The sequence below is a fragment of the Xiphophorus couchianus genome, chromosome 13 (genome assembly GCF_001444195.1).
Source record: "Xiphophorus couchianus chromosome 13, X_couchianus-1.0, whole genome shotgun sequence".
Classification (NCBI taxonomy): Eukaryota; Metazoa; Chordata; class Actinopteri; order Cyprinodontiformes; family Poeciliidae; genus Xiphophorus; species Xiphophorus couchianus.
Window position 1 is genome coordinate 14,921,435 of NC_040240.1, and position 22,955 is coordinate 14,944,389.

At 37.2% G+C, this 22,955-nt stretch overlaps 1 protein-coding gene across 9 annotated transcripts in view; it reads right to left on the reverse strand.

Moving 5' to 3' along the window:
- Nucleotides 1–22,955, reverse strand: part of ptk2aa (protein tyrosine kinase 2aa) — a 69,146-nt gene that overhangs the window by 36,329 nt on the left and 9,862 nt on the right. For 3 of the 9 annotated variants that reach the window (XM_028035776.1, XM_028035780.1, XM_028035779.1), the window contains exons 1-5: nucleotides 6,636–7,540; nucleotides 4,600–4,844; nucleotides 3,097–3,266; nucleotides 1,230–1,317; nucleotides 180–259 (exon numbers count right to left, since the gene is read on the reverse strand). In XM_028035776.1, the coding sequence (XP_027891577.1) occupies nucleotides 180–259; nucleotides 1,230–1,317; nucleotides 3,097–3,266; nucleotides 4,600–4,844; nucleotides 6,636–6,759 (707 nt within the window). In that variant the 5' untranslated portion in view covers nucleotides 6,760–7,540. Of the gene's footprint in view, nucleotides 1–179; nucleotides 260–1,229; nucleotides 1,318–3,096; nucleotides 3,267–4,599; nucleotides 4,845–6,635; nucleotides 7,542–10,939; nucleotides 10,967–20,768; nucleotides 20,951–22,955 lie in introns of those variants that run through there. The other 6 variants (XM_028035783.1, XM_028035784.1, XM_028035781.1 and 3 more) reach the window with 5 other exon arrangements.

Here is a 22,955-nt window from a genome sequence, read left to right on the forward strand (position 1 = left end):
TCTGAATAATGAATTACACACACTGACTAATGCTGGCATGAGTTAGTGCAGCTCAGAGGCAGACTGACTGACACGGAAACCACTCCAGCGAACCAAATTAAATCTTAGTGAAAAACACTGCTGCTTTTTAGTCATCAGGAATTGCTTTATAATGATTAGTTTTTTGTTGGTTTTTTTACCTGATTTCCAGACAGCCCAGTTTGAGCGCTACATCTTGTTCCGCCTGATCTCCAGACTGTGTCATGTAGTCATTTTTCACCTGAAAGAAACATAAATATCCAGCGCTTTTTATCTTAGAATCGAGTTTCTCCCACAAGTTTTACTGACCCAGATTATCTGAAACCAAACAAACATTCTTCCAGCACCACCATATGCCTCAGCGCTGGCAGCCAACAACCAAAAACTACATCGCCTTGCAAAAAATATTTACAAACCGTGAACTTTTTTCACATTTTGTCACATTACAAATGTAAACTTGAGTGAAATGCTTTGGGATTTTATGAAAATAGATCATTCTAACTAAAGAATCTACTTTGATTTCATATCATTATATATCTGGCTGAATATTTAGGGTGTTAATTTTGTCCTGCTGGAAGTAGAACACTTTTGCAGCTTTCAACAGACTTTCTTCCAGCTTGCCCTACATTAAACTCCATCCACCTTCCCTGACCCTGTTGAAGAAACTAATCCTCAAGGCATGATGGTGCCATCGCCAAGTTTTCAAATGAGGACTGCGTGTTTCTGGGCATCTGAAGTGTTAGTTTTTTTGCTGCACTTAGCATTTTGCATGCTCATTAGTTTTTTTTATCTGAGTACAGTACAATTTTCCTCATGTTTGCTGAGTCCTAGTGGCAAAATGTTAACAGATCTTTCTTACACATTTCTTCTCCCATAAAAACCATTTTTGCATCCAAACTAATAGCTGTCTTGTCAACAATCTCCCACCTGAGGTGTGGATTTCTGCAGTTCTTTCAGAGTTACAAACTGTCTTTTGGTTGCATCTCTGATTAATGTTGTCATTATCTGTCCTCTGGAATCAAATTGTTGAAAATGGCAGATTTTTATTTGTAAAAACATATGAAAATTATGCATTATCTACCCCTAGGTTCACAATTATGCATTACTTTGCACTGGTTTCATACATAAAATCCTGAGGTTTGTGGCTGTTGCGTGACAAAATGTGAAAAAGTTCAATGCACAATATGTATCTAGATGTTGTGGTTGGTTACCTGATGGTAGAAGTAGTTGAGTGTAGGTTTGTCTTCTGTAAACTGCTGGACGAAGCCTTTAGGGAGGTAGCGGATCCTTAGCTCATACCTACACAAGAAGAAGGCAAAACCTAAAACTTAAGCCTTTTTCACAGCAGAAAAGATGGATTGATTCACATAAATTATGAACCTCTATTTAATTATGCAAGCGTAAGATTGCCAGTAATAAATAATGTGCCAATACCCAGATGCTTGTTAGTTGGGAACAAGTAAAGGAAACTGTCACAAGTTTAAGAAAGAAATAATTATTCCTTAAATACAAATTAAAAAAGGCAGAAGAAGAACCAAAAAGGACTAAGGACAAATTGCATTAAAAAACATCACCACTCTGGGAAAGAATACAAATCAGGATTGTAAACCAGCATCATTGACAGAGATGCAAACAAAGAGAATGTTGTTGACTTAGCGAGACAAAGTAGGCATCTGGTTCTCGCTCTGTCTTTATGTTCACAAAGAAAAGGTCTCCTCCTCACAGCAGCATTAGCACCAAGACTGCCGCAATAAAGTGCCGCAATAAAGCCCCACACACAAGGTCGAAAAACACTCAGGTCACACCAATTTTTCTGATGCTGTTTGCAAATAAATCAGCCACTTTAGAGTGCTGCGTGACAGACTGCTGACGCTAAAATAGTGGGGTGACTTTGAATGCCCATAAAAGTCATGCCAACCCAAAGCAATTGGAAAGGTTAGTCTCAGGTTTCCTAAAAATGTGCTTTTTAAGATGCAAACAAAACCATCCTCTTCTGTAAAAAGAAATTCTCCAGAATTTTATGTAAAACTCTTAAATACAGGTATATTTTTACTTATCCATTATTACTGTAAATTAGATGTGAATAATAACAGATCTCTACAGCTACTGTACAAAATATAAGATAAAATGTGCCTCAGCAATATTTGCTGCTTTTTTTCTAAGGAAGGAACAAATAATTTTTGGCTGCAGGGTTCCTTCACACTTCTCATATGAAATTCGATTCCTTCTCAGTCTCAACAGACCCAACAATAAATACAGAATATTTTATGAACTCTGGTACTTTTATAAAAATTTATTAAAAAATGCAGTTTTAGTGGGTTGTTTGGCATCAGAACCAGTTATAGGCCCACATGTCCATTTAAATCTGAACGTGAGGTTGTCTAAAGTAGAAACGATTGTGAAATTATTTTGTTTTGATACTGGGATGAGGATGCATTTCATCAGTCAGTCGGACTCCAAAATACTGATAGGTAACGTTAAAATCAAGGTGTGACAATCAAAGGTAAAGTATGTAATTTAAATCTAAGTAAATGTAAAAAATAAATAAATAAATAAATAAAATCACTACATTTATTAAGCATGACCAGATTCTGAAAAAGCAAACATTTTTCCAAATTCTGTTTTCTTTTTTCATGCCAAGAAATGTTCACATTTTTCAATAATGGAGAGGAGCCCCCATGATATATATATTTTTAAGTATATCTGCTTTTAATGATGTGCATATGGTGCATTATAATATTTTTTAACATTAAAATGTTTAAAATATGTATATTTCAAAAAGAAAAATTGCAATGAATGTGAACAGAACCTGGACAACTCACTTGAGTTGCCAAAAAGATGGAAAGAAAAACTGTTCTCGCTGCTCAAGGCTAAAAAAAACCTAAAACTTTTTGTATTCAGTTATACTGCAAAACTTGCTTTGTATGCCTTTTGCGTTTTCTGTAATTCCCATGCTTGTCTAGCTGGACACAGGTGCCCCACACACCACATCATTACAGTTGAATAAACTAGCCTGATGTCACCCAAGCAGAAGAGAAGAGGCTGAATTTAATCACACAGTCCCCTGTCCTGTCCTACCTCCACTCCTCGTTGGGCCGTGCCTGTTCGTATTTCTCCCTGATGTGGGACACACCCATATCCGGGTGGAGCCAGTGCAATTGGTCTCTGGACTGGCTGTTGCTGAGTCGGAGGCCAAAACATGAGGTCCAACGGACCTTGTTGATGTCCAGAATCTTCTGGATGATCCCCTGCATTCATGAAGGAAAAGAAAATATAATTTAGAAGGTAGGAATGTCTACTAGGCTACACTAATCTATTTATCCATTTTTCTTCAGTCCACCTGCACATCTGTAGAGAATCAAACATTTATCTCTGCTCCACCAAACACTTCCAAGGGTGGTTATGTTCACATCTTACATTTTGTTTCGGGTCAAGAAGTGTGTGTGTTTGTGTACATTTTTGACTCCAAGCGTTTTAACATGATGCTCCCACCCAAACAACTTGGCAGAAATCATACGTCCATAATAATGCTCAGAGAACCATATGTGTTGCCATGAAAAGGGCTGGGGGCTCTGACCTAGATACCAAAGAAGATGGGGCTTAAAGAAGAAGAGTGGGGCGGATATTTGCAGTAACACATCCTGCATGACCACTAACAATTCACACTGAGTTAGGTACTTTCTATCATGGTTCAAATGAAAAGCGTGCTTCAATACAGCTTAAATAAACACAAAAATTGGCCCCTCAAGATGCATGCAAGCAGAAAAGCTGCTTGCATGTTGTTATCAGAGCTGACAGCTTGGACCGTACGCTGTAAAAACATCAGAAAATGTTCACTTTTAACTCTGCTGCAGAGTATGAACTTTTAATGTTATGCTGTAAATCCTTCTTTCAATAAACAATAATACAGGTGTACACCAAGGCTCAGTTCTTGGATCACTTCTTTTTAGTTTGTATATGACTGATGTGTTATTCTGGATTCCTGGTGCAGGTTTGTAGCTGGTAAGAATATTGTATTTGTCTTAAAACAACTGTTGTGATATTTGAATTCATGCCTCAAGCTGAATGTAAAAAAACTATTTACTTTTACTCAAGGGTTCCTCTCTTTGAATGACAAGAATAACTTCCAACAAGTCTTAGAAGTAAAATATCATGGGAGTCATTTTATGTCATTATTGTCAACAGTTTTCCTGCTGCAAATGTTTTCATGTATACAGTTACTTTTTGTTTTTGGTCAATTGCTGTAACTTCTAGGTCAAACCCAGCACCAACAACAAGAAAGCCACTGTGGATTATATGTAATAGGACGATTAACATCTTGGAAAGGAAACCTGTTGCATCACACCACCTACATGTAGTGACTGTAAGCTGAATTTCAAAACGTCCATGCAAGTTACAAACCTCAAACTTACTTTAAAGGTTCACTTGTAAGACTATTGGGTTGTGCTTGGTTCATGTTAGAAATACTGGTTCACTAATTTGTGGAGCATACACTGGGAAACTGTAACATGTCTTAACTTAAAGCATCTCTAGAACAAAAAGCCTTCTCTGTAGGAGTTAACAGGCGAAAACGTTTCTTACCCTGACATCAGTTGCATCTCCGTATCTGATGTTGGAAGACCAGAAGCTGTGTTCAGTGTTGGCCTCAAAGTAATGGAAGACTTTCAGAACCCTGTCCACGGATCCAGCCATGGTGCGGTCCGATCCTCCTGCGCTCAGCCGAGACTTGGTGCCTGCTAGGAAGGCATTGTTCAGGTTGGGGTCCATATAGGCTGTTGCCATGGTTTTCCCTGCTGAGACTGCCGCTGCTAGGTGTCTGTCATATTCTGCAGGGTTCAAAGAGAAAAAGCTGAAGTAAGTTAAAGGACAAAATAAAACTAAAGTTTTTAAATTTTGCATGTTTAATAATTTTCAAAAGTTAAACTCATAAAATAAATAACTTCTTAATTGATGTGAATTTTTCATTGGGGGTCATCTGAGTACGTCAGAACACAGGAAATTTGGATATTGATCTTTATTGTTTGGTGCGTTACTTAAAGAGTCACTATGGTCCACTAAATACAGTTTACAATCTCTTTAGAAATGTTTTGCAAACCATGTTCAGCGTACAAAATGTTAAAAACACAGTACACACTACAACACTTTCAGGTTTCTAAAAACCCTGCCAGAACAAAAACAAAGATGTTTAAATTCAACCTCAGGTATAAAACACAATAACTCTAATACAAATATAAAATCTGTTGAGGTGGAGTTATTTGTTATTCCTTTAAATATCTGAGTTGAACAATAAGGAAAATAGTATCCAGAAAAGGGCAAATGATAAGTCAGAACTTTAAGTCTGTAAAAGTTTAAGAATAAATGTGTTTTGCGGAAGGTGATTTCTGCCCCATGTTTGAAAACATATTTTCTGAGGTAGAAAAGTGAAAAATATTTGATGATCTGACACAAACAAAACGGAAAAAAACTAAACCACTAATCGTGTTTCGATGGAATGCAAAGGCATGGATCAGTTTGCAACATCACAGTACAACAAAATGTTAAAAGGCTCAGGCTATAAAACTGAGCGTTTATCCTACTCCAACCATTTAAAAGGAGACCAAAGACTCTCATAGTGACCGTTGTTTTTGCCATCTGTAATAAGTCTGACATATAATTATGATGGAACTGCCCCTCCCCGCTTGTTGCTGGACATAGTGTTCAGCTGGCTGAAATAAGCCCCCAGTGCTTTAACCTCACTTACAAGTCAAATTTTGCTGCTTGGAAAAACTTTGAGAGAAATATAGAGGTACATAGTACAATATTTTCACTAATATTACTATAGCAGCAGGGATATTTGCTGTCTTTGTTTTATATCAAAGAAACAAGATACATGGGGACAAAAGCATAAATTAAACAAATACTGAATGATCATCATAAATCAGTTGTTGGTTGAACGGTAAAATCTACTCCAGATTGTTCCAGCGCTAACGTTGGACATCTGAGTCCTCCTCGCTTCTCTTTTCCTACTCTGGCCTTCCTGTCATTTTTGGCGCAAACGCTGTTCAGCGAGTATCCATCCTTCAATAGAGTTGTTCTCTGGAAAGATTTAAAAAAACAATGAACAATAAGATACCAGAGAGAAATAAAGCGACGCAATCGCAGCCAGGGCCAAGTCTCTTACTGTAGCTATAAACCAGAGCAGACAATGCACCACAGGCTGCCATGTTATCCTGAATAAGAAGTTCTGACATTGACACACTTCCTGTAAACTTCATCTGGAAACATAAATGTGTTGCTCTGTCGTCAATATCAGAAAGCAGAGCTTCAGATCTGCCTCAAGTTTCATTGTTCTGCTTCCCTTCCTTCCTTCCTGTGCTTGTCCTCCATTAGAAGGAAATGGATACGTTTTGGAAGGTAATTGCACCTGGGAGGACTGGAGAGGGAGTGCACGCACACACACATACACACACACACCCTCGCAGACATATACAAACACACAGTCTGCTGCAAGAACTGGTAGCTTTCCCGGTATACCAACTCCAGTTCCCATGGAGTCAGATGTCACGCAGTGTGTGAGCGGTCTCGTGCTCCTTGTTGCATGTTTTTGAGCGTGTGCTTTGAGGAGACTTCATTCATACCTCGGTCCCAGCACAAGGGGAAAGGACTGCAGCCGCTCATCGCCATAGAAACGCATGTCTGCCCCTTCCTGTGCCTGTCTGCTCCGAGGACGGAGAGGCAGCTTGGCGCTTCACAGTCTCGCATCGCTACGCACCGAAGTCAAATAAACAAGCAGAGCAGGATCCTGAGACGCCTTTCAGAAGGCTCTTACATAATCCGAACGCTAATTTACACAAAAATACATCCTTGAAGGGGCAAAGTAGCTCTTACACAACAGTTTGCAAAATGTTACTTCCAACGGAGTAAAATCGACAGAAGGCCCATTTTTAAAGTGTTGAAAACAGCAGGAAAATCCTCCAGAGTGGCCAATCCGGGAGGAGTTTCAGCTTAACAAAACTTGTCCTCTTGATATTTTCCTTTCATCCAAAGTCACACAGTACAACAAGGTTCCCTGGAGACCCTCAAAACTTCAATGCTCTTTCTTTTCTGTCCACTCCATAGTTACTCCTTAGTGTCTTTTCTCTAATGAAAACACATTGTTGGTTTTCAGACTCAAACGACACTTTGTGCTTGACCTCCCTCGTCTTGGTCACTGTGAAAGTTTCAAGCAACTGTTGCTCAGGAGAGAGAATAAATCCGCCAGGTTGCTGGGTAAAATCCTCCTTTATCGAGAACACAAAGCCAAATCCAGCTCATACAGAACGCTGCTGATCCAGAGGAGCTTCAGTCTGATGGTGCTCAAAGAGAAGCAGCTGCAATTACTGCGCTCACAGAGAAACAAACACAGAGTTATCGTCTCTTGTCGGAAACAGAAAGTGAGAGGACAGATTGTGCCGGCTAAACAAAGGAAGCAGAGACAGAGATGGGGAGGAATACAGCGATTGTTTTCAAGTGAATGAGAGGAAAACGAGGACAGAGCAACACAACTGAAAGAAAGTTGAGGGAGAAATGGGAGCACTCCATCCAGAGGGGACTGATGGTGGAGGAGGAGGAGCTAAAAACTATTAATATGCTAATTCGATCCTCTCCATTTGACACAAAAACATTCCCAACCTTGCTCATGAGGCTTATCTCTAATCTTAAGCTTATAAAAGTGACTCAAGGAATGTAAAATACATATTTTCTATGCAGAAAAGTTTATTTTATTTAGCAAAGGACAGAAGTGAACACATCTGAGTTCAGGTTGCTTAGAAACCCATCTCAATTCAAATTAAAACTTAAGATTTTCTTCAGACCTTTTGATTTAAATTCACACTTTACAAAAAACAGAAAGTTGATAACTGAAATGAAATATAACTTTGTCAACTTAAATTAATCATGCTTTTCTCTAGCATGTGACCTAATCTACTCAACTTCAACCCTTTCCTACAGCATATGATATTCTTATAACAAGTAATGACGTTGAGTTTTAGTCAATAATTAAAAATCAAACTTTAACTGTTCCATGATGCTGATAGTGGCTATCAAATAATTTTCTTATTTTAATTCCCTAAATATGCAATAACCCATTTTGAGGAGCTGTTTTGCAGAAAAGTCTGACTGTCCCGGGAAAAATTCCTCCCAGCAATTATTGCTTCACTGCCTTCATGGGTAGAGATGGTCTGATTAGATTACACTTCCTGACCGGTTATCAAGTCTTATGGCTTTCCTTGAGGACTGGCCTGAGAATTTAGATTTTGGCCAATTAAAATGTTTTTTGTTATTTAAAAGCATTTTTTGTCATCTAAAAGCTTTAGCACATAAAGGTCGTTATGCAGAATTATCGATAGAGGGTTTTTTTATCCAACAAAAACATTTTTTTCCTATTTAAGTATTCCAGCATGTCCCTATTTTTTTTTTTTAAACGCAAAAAAAAAGAGCATCAAAACTATTGGTTGATGTATTTATATTCTTAGTTCTTATGCATTTAATAAAAAGGGGGAAATGTTTGATTTTAGCATTTGAAAACAAGTCAATGGAAAAACAGGTCATTGCTTAACTCTGCACAATTGATGGCACCTCTAATTAAGGGTTTTGTAGTTTTGTTACCTCATAATAACTTTTAAAAGTTTACAATTAAGATGAATAAATGCAAGATGTTACAGAAACACAGTCAACTTCTCTCCACTTCTTTGCAAACCAGCAACAAATGATTAACATAAAAAAACAATAAGACTGTCATGTCATAAATCTGAATGACCACAGTTAAATATTTCAATTAATATGTTTACTTGAATTATAATAATGATTCTGTTCCGTCAATGCCATGTTGGATATCACAAAATCCAGTCTGTTCTTTCTTTCAAATTTATTTTATTCTCATTTTTCTAATTTTCTCTTTATGTTTATACCGGGGTTACATCATAAATCACAGAATTTATGATAGAGTGAACAAAATGTTGGGACAAAGCATTTTTTTAAAAATGAAAAGAGTAATTTTCTTACAATTAGCATCCTTGAACATGCAATTAAGCCCAGATAAAGAACTTGATCAGCTTCAATTGATCGCTAAGCAATCATTGACAAACCTGTAAAATCCTAAATCAGGATTGTCTCCAGACAGCCTAACTGAGCAGCCATTTAGCTGTGCCTTTTCATGCGCGTGTGCACGTGCAGCTCTCCTATAATTTGTGGTCCATCTCGGGCTTTAGTCCATTGTTATGAAAATCTTCTGGGGAGCTGGGGGTTTGCGTGTTCTGGTGGGGGCTATTAAAAGCCTTTTGTCAGAGGGGCCGGATGTTGCCATGAATGGGAAGATCTCCACTGGGACTGAGCCAAAACTATTTTTTTAAAATTATTATTATTATTCTCTTAGCACAAGTGAGAACATTATTAATCTGGTACATAATTTAAACAGAGCACATAAGAGCTGTACTTTTGTCTGTAATTATTACTTCCCAGTGAAAAAATCTATATTCCTTACAAAAGCTTTCAAATTAAAGACAAGCGCTTCCTAAAATAAGAAAAAGATTTACATTTTCTGCTTAGATTTTATACTTTAAACATATTAAATAAAGGTATTTAACATAAAAGAATATTATAGTTTTATTCTTTGATTCAGAAGCTTGAAAGTTTGGGAACCACTGGTTTAGACTGATTGTTTTAACATTATCAGGTGTTTCTAGTATTATCATTATTATGCTTAGAAACTTGGAGTTATACTGTTATTTATAATTATATATTATATTTAACTGCATTTCTGTATTACAATTACTTGATAATCTTTAGCAAATTGCCTAAAATGTGCAGAGCATCAATAACCAGCATATTGACCAGTATATTGCTTTTATTTATTTTCAAGCCTTATTTTTAACTTTTACAGCATTCATAAAAGGCATGTTTTTGGTATTTTCCCAAATACTGGCCTGAGCCATACCTTTTCTTCTGTTTGTTAAGTTCTAAATTCATTACCTAGCTGATAAACTTCGTGTTGATTCCATAAGGATGTTCTATAAATATAAGTGTTAGGGAGTAATGATGTAATATAAATACATTTTTAACTAATTGCATGAGCTGACAGTTTAAGGGAAACCGTCTGCTGGATAACCGAAGTGATCGCAACTACAATAACAAACTTTGCTCAGGGCCACATGCTGCTCTCCCAGCTCCCTGCAAGCTGCAAAACTTCGTATGTGTCAAGTACACCGACAGAAAAACAGGAACGGATGGTTCCGTGTTCCCAAAATAAATAATCTCTTACAGTGTGGGCCGTGAACCCCTGATGTGTGGGAAGGTGGTGCTTTGATCGCATAAAACCAAAATGAAAACTTTTGGCCAGAATATGTAGAGCACTGTATGCGGGAGAAAACACTGAACGCAGAAATGACTCTGTGGGGATGCCTTTCTTCACCAGGAAGAAGGAAACAGGTCAGAGAAAAATGGAGAAGATGAGTGCTAAATGTAGAACAATCCTGGAAGAAACGGCTACAATCGTGTGGTATAAATCAAAGTATGTCCATGTGCTATAATGTCCCAGTCAACATTCAGACCTAAATCCATTTGAGAACATCTATGTTTACAAAATCTTTACCTTATATCCTTCAAAATACTTACAAATGTTTCCAATACATTTTCTTTCCATCATATGGAGTCCAAGCTGCCATGTTTATGTTTATTCTTTAAGATTCTTTTCATTTTCTTTACACTTTATTCACATGGACTATTGACAGGTAGCATAAATACATAAAGCACTAATGTAAATGTAGCAAATCTCAAGTTCTACCAAGAAACAAGTAAATCTGTTTCCACAACAACTGAGGCTGTGGATGTTGTTTTTTATGTTATGTATGAGTGAATGAAGCAGCTGAATGATCTCACAGATTGTGTCTGAGGGCCAGTTGCTCACCTGTGTAGTAGGCGATCCTGGAAATATCTGAAAGAAAAACAGAAAAATATCCTGTCAGCTGGGGGGTTTTTTTGGCCCCAAACAAACAAATAAACAGCAGGTGTCCCCAACCCTGTTCAATTGTATGACCTCTAAAACAAATATCCTGGCTTGCTCAGCAATTTACGTCACCATAACTGAATTAAAAATCAACCCATTGTCTTCTTGTCACACACACACACACACACACATTTCACTTGGTTATTGATTGACCTTTCAAATCAATGTCCAATCGGTTCCTTATTCACCTCCAATTCCCATGTTGAGTCCTCAGTATTTAAAAGTAATCAAAGGTTAAAGTGGGAAACTATGGAGAATAGCCCTATTGTTTTGTGTTAAAGGTCCAGCAGCTGTGAGATGAGGATGTGGTTTAACCTCTAGCCTTTTGTTTGGATGTTTAAACTTCACAGGAAGATGGAATATACTTCTGTTGCTTGACACAAGTAGAAGTTAATGCTTTGCGTAGTTTTAATTCCAGTTTACCACCCTGCATCTAGATGAAGATGGATTAAATGGATCAAATAATCAGGCTACTCGCCAGCAAGACTTGAAGTCTTAGAAGGAAACCATAAGCTGCTGTAAGATCTTACATTTCCAACAAAGATTTAAACATTTTCTTGCATCTTCTCGGAAGAACAATTTGAAAACTTAATCTTTGGCCTCAGGAACAGTTAAGCAGACAAATACAAACATGTCAGTGCCTTGCAAAAACTGTTATACCCCTTCAACTTGCTAGCGTCAGGTAACAACCACAATCTTGAGTGGGTTTTAATGAAAGAACACAAAATAGCACATAGATGGAAACATAATACTTTACATTTTTACAAATGCTTTGTAGCTCCATCATTCAAAACCCAAACCACTGCTGGTCTTTTGGAGTATGCCTCTACTAGCTTTGAACATCTTGAAACTAAAATGGTTGCATACTCTTTTAAATGTTAAACTGGATAGAGAGCATCTGTAAACATCAGTACTTTACTTAAGCCAACAAAACTAAAACTGTAGTTTTGTTGGAAGGTGAACCTCAGCCTCAGTTAAATAATGCTCTCTTACAAACCTTTGAGGTCAGTCTTCTCAGATTTTTATTTGTCAAAGGTTTTATGAGGCATTCATCTTTATCCTACCTTCCACTTCACCATCACACACTACTTTGTGTAAATCATAACATAAAATCCCACTAAATTACATAGAAGTTTATGGCTGTAAAATGACAAAAATGGGAAATGAATACTTTTCCAAGTCACTATAAATACTCTGAGTGACTGCTGCAGTGAGCTTTGATGACAGAGCAGATCTGTAGCTCTGACAGGAAGTTCAGGAGAAGCTTTATGGGAACTTGACACCTACTTATGGGACTGACTGGGCTGTGTCAGAGAGGGTTATAAAGGATAAACGTCTGAGTGCTTTAGAAGCAAATACTGCATATGGAAGTCCAAAGACACAGAGGGTTTAAGGCATGGCCGTCAACTGAGACGACGTAATGGCGGAAAGAAAAACAGAAAAAGATACAGATGTGACTCATAGCGGGTGCATTATTAATATTTTAACACCTCCTTGTACTTTTTATACTTGTATTGTAGTTTCCTTTATTTGTACTTACCATTTTGTATTGATTGTATTTATTGTATTTGACAAAATTTACATGGTTAACTCATCATATTATTGTTTTGTATAACTTTTATTTTCTCTTAGCAAGACAAATTTCTCATTGTCTGGAAACAACAGATGATAAATATCCATTTGGCTAATTCTGGCAAATTTACAGAAGATGTTAACTGACGTGCATTGTACCTGTCAAATAAACTAATCTTTCTAATTTAATTATTGTTAAATGGCACTAATAATGCAGCTATATAAAGTTAGCAGTAATGAAATTTAACTAGGATGTTCAAGGTTTCCCCACTCAGGTAAACATTCATCCGAGTGGGCAGCGGCGCGCAGCGTTTTTGAGTTAAAACTGTTCACAATTGACAGGATATTTGAAAATATCACTTGATAATTATGTGTTATTGGAAGATTGGACGATTAATATCTAAAAACCAACTATAAAGTCTTAAGAAATGCAAACATTTTTTAAAAACTTGGATAAATAAACGATGCTTAACCTGGCGGGGGTGCAAGTAAAGCCTGGTGGCCCGCCAGGCCTGTAATACACCTGGGGAAACCTGATTTACATTCCATAGTATATGTTAAAAATGGTTACAAATTTACCAATATTAGCATTTGAAAAGAAAATGTATACTTGTATGAAATATCCTGTCAGTGAATCTACAGCTTTTGTCAAAACACAATAAAAATCTTAGACAAGTTTTACTAATAAGGCCAAATATCACATCGGCAGGTTTCTATATTGCATGCATTTTTTGACTTGATTAGAAGATGCAACAGGGTTCCTAAATGTTTTTATGCCCAAATTCCACAGCTTGAGAATCAAATTTTCCATGTTAAGTGTACTTTTCAGTCCATTTAACAATGTAACTTCAAAACTTTATGCTCACTTCAATTCTAAGGCATATAGTTCAACAGTTGACAGACAGCAGCTGGATGGATTAATGGATTTTATGTATAGTAAATGTCCATCAGCTTCATCATTCACTTATCTTTTAATCCTTTCAAAATGTACAGACATACTAAATAAAATGAAATGTTTAACCTCCAATATATGTGAGTAAATTGGAGTAGTGAACTGATTAGGGGAAGTTAGCACTGACAGAATCTGTCTGTGAAAGATCTTTAATGACAATTTAATGGAACTGAAATCTGTGTGTAGCATCTGCTGTCTGGCCTGTAGACTGTCTGAGCTCTTTTGCATCTCTGTTTTTCTTTCCCAGTCTCTCTCTGTTAACAATGCAGAGTAGTCTAAGTGCTGCGTAGTCTAAATTTTGCAGCCACATTGGCAATGCTGCAGCCCTGGGTTGAAAGCAGCAGCGACAGCAGTCTTTTCATGGTTGACAAATAAGACTGAATTTTGGATGAAGAGCTTCATACAAACAAAACAAAAAAAGTAGCAATGCAGAAGCTTTCAACTCAAATAAAATACAAAAATGTCATTCAACATAATCCAAACTCAACTCTCTCACTCTTCGAGGAAAAATCTTTGGTTTTTGGATTAGGTTATCCTTTATAATGTCATAATTCTTCAAAACTCTTTGAATTCATGTAAATATTACTGAAGGGTATTTTATTGAGCAATCATAAAACAGCTACATTCTGTGGCCTCTTGGTAAATGTAATGTAACTTTTCTTTGAATTGATACACTGAAACAATGATGCTCTCCAAGAAATATTTCATGTTTCTAAATCTATCACCTTCGTCAGAGATTCAAGATGAACCAATCAATCACCAAGAGGTCGGGATTAGGCAATTGTTACTTGATCAGAAGGTCAAATGATGAAAAGTCAAACTTTTTCATATTTATTTAATCATTTCAGGAATAAATGCATCAATCAACAGCATGTACAAATGTTCTGAGTTTAATTAGGCTAGGGACATATGTTTTGATGAATAAAGGAGATAACTGTAATCCTTTCAAAACACTTTCTCCTTTCTATGTTATAATCCTTAAAAAGGAAGGAAGGAAGACAGCAAGGACATGGAGATCTATTGAAACAACATTTAGAAAGAAGGAGTTGAAGGAGTTGAAGGAAATACACAATTCTTCCATATTATTTGCCTTTCTATTATTTTTGGACATATTGGCACATTATTCTACACTATTCCAATATTTCAATTACCCAAAATGACACAACTTAATTCTGTGGCACTTAGTGGACAATTGTAGCCAAAGATAGAGGAGAGTTGTGTGTAATTTAGATAGAAATGTGACTCTCCATTAGAAAGTGAAAGCCTTGAATTTAAATTTTGTCTTTTCTTTCCTTACTGAGCAGAGAAATGTCTGGCTCTTCTTGGCCTGATTTTGAGGGAATGAAACAAAGTAAAATTCTTTTAATCAGAGCCACAAATTCTTCGTAGTTCTAAAGATTTTCCAAATGTCTCCCATGTCTGAGCACAGACACACTGCACAGCACATTTGCACGCAAGCTCTGACTTTTTGAGGGTGAGCTAAGAAGTTTGAAGAAGAGCAAGGCAATAATCTGTGTGGGAAAACAAAGAATGCTGTTATAAAGTGGAAAACCTGCCTCCTGGTAAGAACAGTATGTGTATATAATTGGAATCTATAATTTGCGATTCCCGATTTAAACTTTAACCCTGATGCATGCTCCATGATAGAGAAATTTTGAAAGCTAAAAAATATAAGATGGAAGCAACTTACTGGAAAATGAACATATTCCAGTAAACAGAAATTTGGGCACCATTTTCATCGTAGTTTGTACGTCTGCTCTTCATTAAATGTTGACACAATGGCTCCAAGATGATGGTCCTTCAAATTACTTACTGCTTTATTACTCATTTGATATGGTCTTGTGTCATAGATAAAGAAAAGTATTCAGATTCACCTACTTGGCTGAAAGTAAAAGGTCGAGAGCAGACCGAGGTAAAACTCCCGTCCCACTCAGACAGATATAAGTACCCAGATGTACACAAACACTGTCTCTTCAAGCTGAGGATAATTGCACGTTACCCCCGTTTTCTTTGCTAACTGTAATTATACAGAGCAATTACCAGAGACTGCAAAGTAAGCATCTGAACTCCTGGTGTTACATCTGAAGTTAGATTAGTTTGTAAAAGATCAGAAAGTTAGAAAAGATTAGAGAATAAAATTATTGCACATTGAATCAAAAAATATTCAAAAAGACATTAGTTTTTTGTTGGTTTTTTTTGCATGTTTCACAGACTTCCTACACTGCTGATTGAATTAGTTGACAGTTTATGCTGAAAGGTTAATGTTGAAGCTTAGCTGACATGTATTCACACATGCCAGTCTGTAAGGGTGTTAGTCGAGCATACAGTCTAGCAATGCAACAACACAATGCTTGGGGCAGCAAACACACCTGCCAATCACATTTCACCATTTTGAAATTGACCTTTAGCGTGATTTGCACAAGTTGCTGCTCTCAGTTAAGAGCAAGCTATGAAACATTGATATGACTAAGCTGTGTTTCTTCTGTTTATCTATTTATGCAATGAGTTTGACGGAAGTCGGGCTCTGATAAATATCAAATAATTATCCAACAGCTGCCCCTTGCTAATATAAACGTGTTTGCCTACATACAGGCTGCAGATGATGCACACCCTGCAGATAAATCCTACAAGCACTCGCAACATAATAAGGTCATGGAGACGCATGAGTGCTCGCACCTTTATCTGCTCAAAGCAGACAGTGTGCATCGTTCAGGTGCTACGATAAACCCCACCAGCTCACTGAAGATCCTCGCATGTTAATGCATCACACTCAGAGCAGATACATCATGTTTAATTCAATACTGCAGATTATGGACGAATGAGCTGAAGATATAGTCCTTCAAATAATTTAAAAATTTTACCAGGTATATTTATGTGTTGGTTAAAATCTTTGAAAAGGGATCAGTTAAAGTGCAGTTCTTAATTGAATTACAGATTTACCTTTGTTTGCGAGAATAAAAAATGTTTATGTGGAAGGAATGTGATATTAATTATTGAATCCTGCTTTCATTGTACATGAGAGGAAACACTTTGGAGCTGCTGGGCGAGACAAAAGTGACTCCTCAGTTTTGATTGGTCGATAGTAGCATATTCTTTATTTGCTCTGCTTAACTTTGTTGAATTGTATAAACTAGTTCAGCTTAACAGACCATGTTAATGTTTTCTTATCAATTGTAGCAATATGCAATCTGAAGGGTGTGAGGATATGATTTTTAATAGGTTATATATTTAGCAGATTATTGGGCATGTAATATGGATTGAGGAGATTTTACTTAAGTTTTCTTCTACGGCAAAATTCTTTGCGATTTTCAGATTTATCGATCCATATTGAAGTAAAATGGTTAATTATTACTACAGTTCAGATTTCCTTCAGAGGTTTTGCTGAAATGTAAATTATATTCATTTTAATTTATTTTTAAAGCACTTTGAAAACATGAACATAATTAGAAGTTACATTAAATACAGAATGAGCACAAAATTGCAAATAAATAAACTCTAAGGCTGTCTTTCTATCTATTACAGATAAATAGCTAACTGACTGACTGACTGACTGACTGACTGACTGGCTGGCTGGCTGGATGGATGGATGGATGGATGGATGGATGGATGGATGGATGGATGGATGGATGGATGGATGGCTGGATGGATGGATGGATGGATGGATGGATGGATGGATGGATGGATGGATGGATGGATGGATGGATGGATGGATGGATGGATGTGTACTCTGTCTGGAGAGTTTACAGTAGAATCTCATTGGAACTTAGTGTACCAATGAGGCAGCCATTACCTAATAACACTAATGGCTGCCGTCTAAGCGTCTGTTTTCCTATGCTGTTAAAAGCTCGACTTCATGTTGAGCAAATTTCCCTCCATCATGAGTCAAGATCAAAATAGTTGAACTTACTGAAAAATAGATGACATAACCCAGAAACAAAACACCACCGGGAGCTTGTTGGCTTAAGGCAAAGTTCACACACAGCGTACACACAGGCTTTTAAACACAACTAGAAACACATTGACAGCTACATAAAGAGCCATGTGGGCAACATGCTGCATGACAAAGCATGCCTGTATTCAGACACAGCCCTCCAAATTGAAACAGTTCTGCCTACACTCAAACAAACACACACACGCCAAGAAACCCAGTATTAACCTCTTCTCATGGGTGTGCTCAGATAAAAGGTGACTGTAGGCGACTGTGGCTGTATGGTAGAGTAGTCGTCTTGCGATTGGAAGGTTATAAGTTCGATTCCAGCTTCGTCCTGCCACATGTCGATGTGCCTCTGGGCAAGGATTAACCCCAAATTGCCTACCGATACCATACCATACCAACTTTATTTATAAAGCACTTTAAAACAACCACAGCTGATACAAAGTGCTGTACATCAAAACACAACATAACAATAAAAAAGCATAAAATAAAAACTTACAGTTTAAAAACAAAAACATACAATTTAAAACTAGATCCCGCTAGAGTTGAAAGCCAAATAAAATAGATGGGTTTTAAGGCGAGCTTTAAAAGTGGACAGTGAAGGGGCCTCCCTGACCTGCAAAGGCAAGTTGTTCCATAATTTGGGGCCCATGACAGAGAAAGCCCTGTCCCCTCTGAGCTTCGTTCTTGATCTCGGTACCTCCAAAAGCAGCTGATCTGCGGACCTAAGAGACCGATAAGGTATGTATGGGTGAAGAAGCTCAGAGAGGTAAGCCGGGGCAAGATTATGTAGTGATTTAAAAACAAACATAAGAATTTTAAAATGAATCCTAAAATATACAGGCAGCCAGTGAAGTGAGGCCAGGACAAGGGTCACATGTTCCCTTTTTCCCTCTTTTATACACCGATCTCCGTATCGGTGTATAAATGTGTGTGCATTTGTGGGTGTGGATGGGTGAATGTGACTCTAGCGCTTTGAGTGGTAAAAATGAATGGAAAAGCACTATATAAGTTCATTCCATTTACCATTTATAAAGTTGAAACCACGTCGCTTGTTTCAGCACTTTCATCTTTTGGCCATAAAAAAGCAGACAAATATATCTGTTAAATAGATAAAGATAATCTAATTTATTTAATCAAATGAAAGCTGAATCAGGTTAGGCAGAAAATAGTTAGCTTTCACTACTTATAAGAGAGTCTGTTATTATAATAACAAATTATCAAATTAATTTCTCAGGAGACCAAGATAATCCAATCCAATATCCTAAATAAGTTAACTCCATACATCAACCCCTTGAACGTTTTGAATTACATAATAATGATGAAACATTCATATCTCTATTGCATTTGGTTAACATGTGACCATAAATCATTCAGATTATTCAAACTGATAAAAAAGTAATACATTATTCAGTTGTGATGGCTTTTATGGGCAGATACTGGTTTCCTGCTTCCTATCCAGATTCCAACATAAAACTGAATTATAGGCCATGCACATTCTTGATAAAATAATAATAATAATTACAATAATGAACACAATAAAGTTCACAATCAAAGAGAAACAGAATTGACTGATGCAGCTTTCTCTCTGTTAGTCTTCAATAATCAACAATTTTAGGTTTAGGGGCAGGTTGTGCAAAGTGCAGCTGAAACACTAGACGTTAAATTTTATGATGTTAAAACCATTGTGCTTAGCTCATAAACCAGGATAACTTTTTTCCTCTAAGTTTTGCCTGCACAGCATTAAATGGAAGTGGATAAAAATGTGTTATAAGCCAAATTTGAAATGGCTTATACATCAACTAACAGCTCCGCCAGAAAAAAATATCAGTAGGAGCAAGACTGAGAGTTTTAAAAAAGGACTAACTTTAAGTGTAGAGTCAGACACATACAAGTCTTTATACACAAAAGCATATCCTGCAGAAACTCCTTTTGGAGCTAAATATCTGAAAGAAAAACGGTCAAAAATACTGGTGAAATGTTTAAATGTGCCTCAAAGATACTCGTCGAATAGGATATACAAAAAATAAATAAATAAATAACTGACATACATAACTCGGATACCCACAAGCTAATTTGTGTAATTTATTCATCTATCCATCATCTTCTGCTTAATCTGGGGTTGGGTCATAAAGGCAGCCGCCTAAGCACAGAAGTCCAGACTTCTCTCTCCTCATCCAGTTAGCTGAGAAACTTTCACACCTGAAAGTTCAGTTCAATTGGGTACCAATGTTGAAATGTTTGCTACATTTACAGCTGGTGCAATTGGCTTTCACACTGCACTGTGTCAAACAATCCAAACCATTTGAAAAGCCTTTTCCCTCCCTTGCCTCTGGTGGCACTGTACTAAAACTTTCTGAAGAAAACGACAATACCTCACAACTTCCTCCTTTGCAAAGTGTAAACAAAATGGGAGTAGTATCAGATTTTAGTGGTTGTTGGATTTCTCTTATCGGTAGAATACCACAAGCCTTTTCTCCTGCTAGCGTTAGACCTTGTATTTACCCAGAATGCCTTGTGTTATAGATGCTTCCTGCTGTTGGAGCTGTCTCCGGTCCACTGGCATCCACATATGAATTCAAACTGTATTAGAGTTCACACAGACCTAGGTTTGTAGGCGGACAAGTGTTCGGTTTTTGGTCCACCTCAGAGTTTGATTGCACATTCAAATCTCCCCAAACAAACCAGACTTTCTGGGTAAACGAACTAAAGTTGGATTAAAGCGGACTAAACAAGGCTGGTGTGAGAGCACCCTTAGTCCTTCCAGTGTGTCCTGGATCTTTCTCTGCATCTCTTCCTCATGGGACGTGTCGGTTTCACCTCACCAGGGAGGCGTCCAGAGGACATCCTAACCAGATGCCCCATTCTACTCTTGATGTGAAGGAGCAGCGGCTCTACTCTGGGTCACTCCAGTTTTAATTTAAAAACATTTTTAGGTAACAGATTGAAACAATGTACAGCAGGTTATTTGATAGATGCATCATTTCAATTCAACAGAAAAGGAAGGAATTACACAATTATCTGCATTGATGACGAAAAAAAAATCATCCATGTATGACCCGCACATCTTTGCTTACAGCTGGTCAAGAGAAATTTATGATTTTAATCGCTAGGGTGACAGATGGCAGCTTCTCCCTATAACAAAACTGCTTTATTACTCATGAGGACTCAGAAAATCATAAAACAATTGCAGATAAACTAAACACACACAGAAATATAAGAATTGGAAGTCTCACAAATATGATAAATGGTAATGTATGATAAACTCTCACCATGATAAAGTCCCTCCATTTACAGGCAAATGTGAGGAGAAGTCAAGAAGCGAACAGTAATCCTCTTCTACCGCTAAATTGGAAAAAGCCAAAATCCCAGCCTTCAGTGCTCTGGTGCCTCGGGTTTTGCTTCCCAGTTCATTCAATAAAAACGCCAATGTCGACTTAAGATCACAGCTCAGCTCGTTCCGCCTCCTCTCTGTACACCAACTACTACTTTACTACAAACCAACACAGAGCAGCATGAGTGCACCCGTGAAAGAAGAGGAGGAAGGAAAATAGGAGCAGTACACAGGCTGTAAGCATGAAAGGGGGAGGGAGATGAAAGAGGGAAAAGGAAAGAGGGAGAGGGAAATGGGGGAGTGGCTTTGATCCCTCAGGAGAGTGATGGAGGTGGGGGGGAGCAGATGTACAGGAGACAGAGGAGAAGCAAGTGAAAAAGGAAACACATGGGAACATTTTATGCAATAACTGCGAGAAGAAAAAGATGGATAAAGAAACCAAAACAAGGTCAACAAAGGTAAACAATGAAAAAGTCACACATCGCAATAAATAAACAGATAATGACAACCAGAAGGAAATGTTGCCTCTAACTACTCTATCTCTGACACACAAACGTACCCCTGAGGAGCCACTCAATTAGTCATAATGTAATGTTCTATACTCAGCGCTCTGCAACAGAAATCATCCATCTTTACAGCAACAAAGAGAAGTGAGGCATGGGGAAAAGCAGTCAGTTGTTCCACTGACTTTACACATTTGATCCAATTATACTTTAATCTAATTCCATGCGCCGTGGATAGTAAATTCCATTCATCTAGCGTTTTACACACGCCATATGGGTGAAACTTTACAAGTAGGCACGGGCTGGTATGAGATTCTAACAGTGTGAAAACCCTACGTAAAAATACCATGGTTTTTACTATATTTACAGTACAATATACAATAGTAAAACTGCATCATCTTAATATAAGGGACTCCCTTAATTTCCACATCCTTATTTTCTGTGTTATTTGAGACCAGAACCTAGGACTCAGTGAATTGTGTTAGCTCTACTTACAATATATAACAGTGTTTTCCAAGGATCTGTTTTAGCCCCTGTTTTATTATCTAATTTTATAAATGAGTAGGGTCAATGTCAATTCATAAGAATACTTAGAAATGTAGCTAGAAGACAAATCTATCCTTTGATGATGATAATTTCCTAATGAAAAAAAGCTTACACCTCAACTGGTTGTTTTTATTTAGGTTGAAAATTATATTTAACATGAACATATCACTCACTTTTGTAAAGACTGGACATAGCATAATAATTGGAGGTCTCACAATCATCTGTACCTTTAAGCTTATCAATATTAATTCATCACATCTTGCTGTCTAAAATCCAAAGTTCAACGGTTATTTTTTTCAATTCTTGCAGAGTGATGGTGAACTATATCACTTTTTAATAAAAAAATAAAAACCATCCCATATAATGAAATACTCAGCAATGCGTGACTGCTACTGCTGGTCCGACTCAACATTCGAGCAACGGTTGAAATATGTTTCTTCATCGTCTACACATAAAAAAAAAAAAGAAAAAGGGAAAGCAGCAATCCAACAGACAAGATGAGAAATACTCAGAAGGAGATTAATGGCCACTGGATTAGTAGGTCAAGATGTCACACACACACTACTGTGGCTCTCATGCAGAAGGTCGATCTAAGCTCTGCCCCGCTGTCTCTCTCAGTGTGAGAATCCCAGGTTCATGATGCTGGTGCACTAACATCACCCTCTAGTGGGGTAGATTTTAATGTGGTATGTTGTTTTCATCTTCATCTGAGCACCCAAAACATTTTAGAATATGTAGAAATTTTTTTTTAAAAACAATTTAAAAAAACACATTTACAAGTACATAATGTGTTACAAGTATAGCACATATACAGAGGTTGTACAAAAAAAAGACTAAAGCCCAAACTAATTTTTACCAGTTTAATGTGGCTCATTAGCAGTTGCACAATCATCGAGAAGGAGCAACTTAACCTTTATGTTTTACGTTATTCTGCACAACAAAGAGTTGAGAGACACTGCTGCAAACAAACAGCCATAGTGCAATTCATCAATGAACCTTTGTTACAAGAGTGAGCCTACTTGTGACTAATGACAAAGGCAGACATGTATGCACTGACTCAAGGACAGACACTGCTG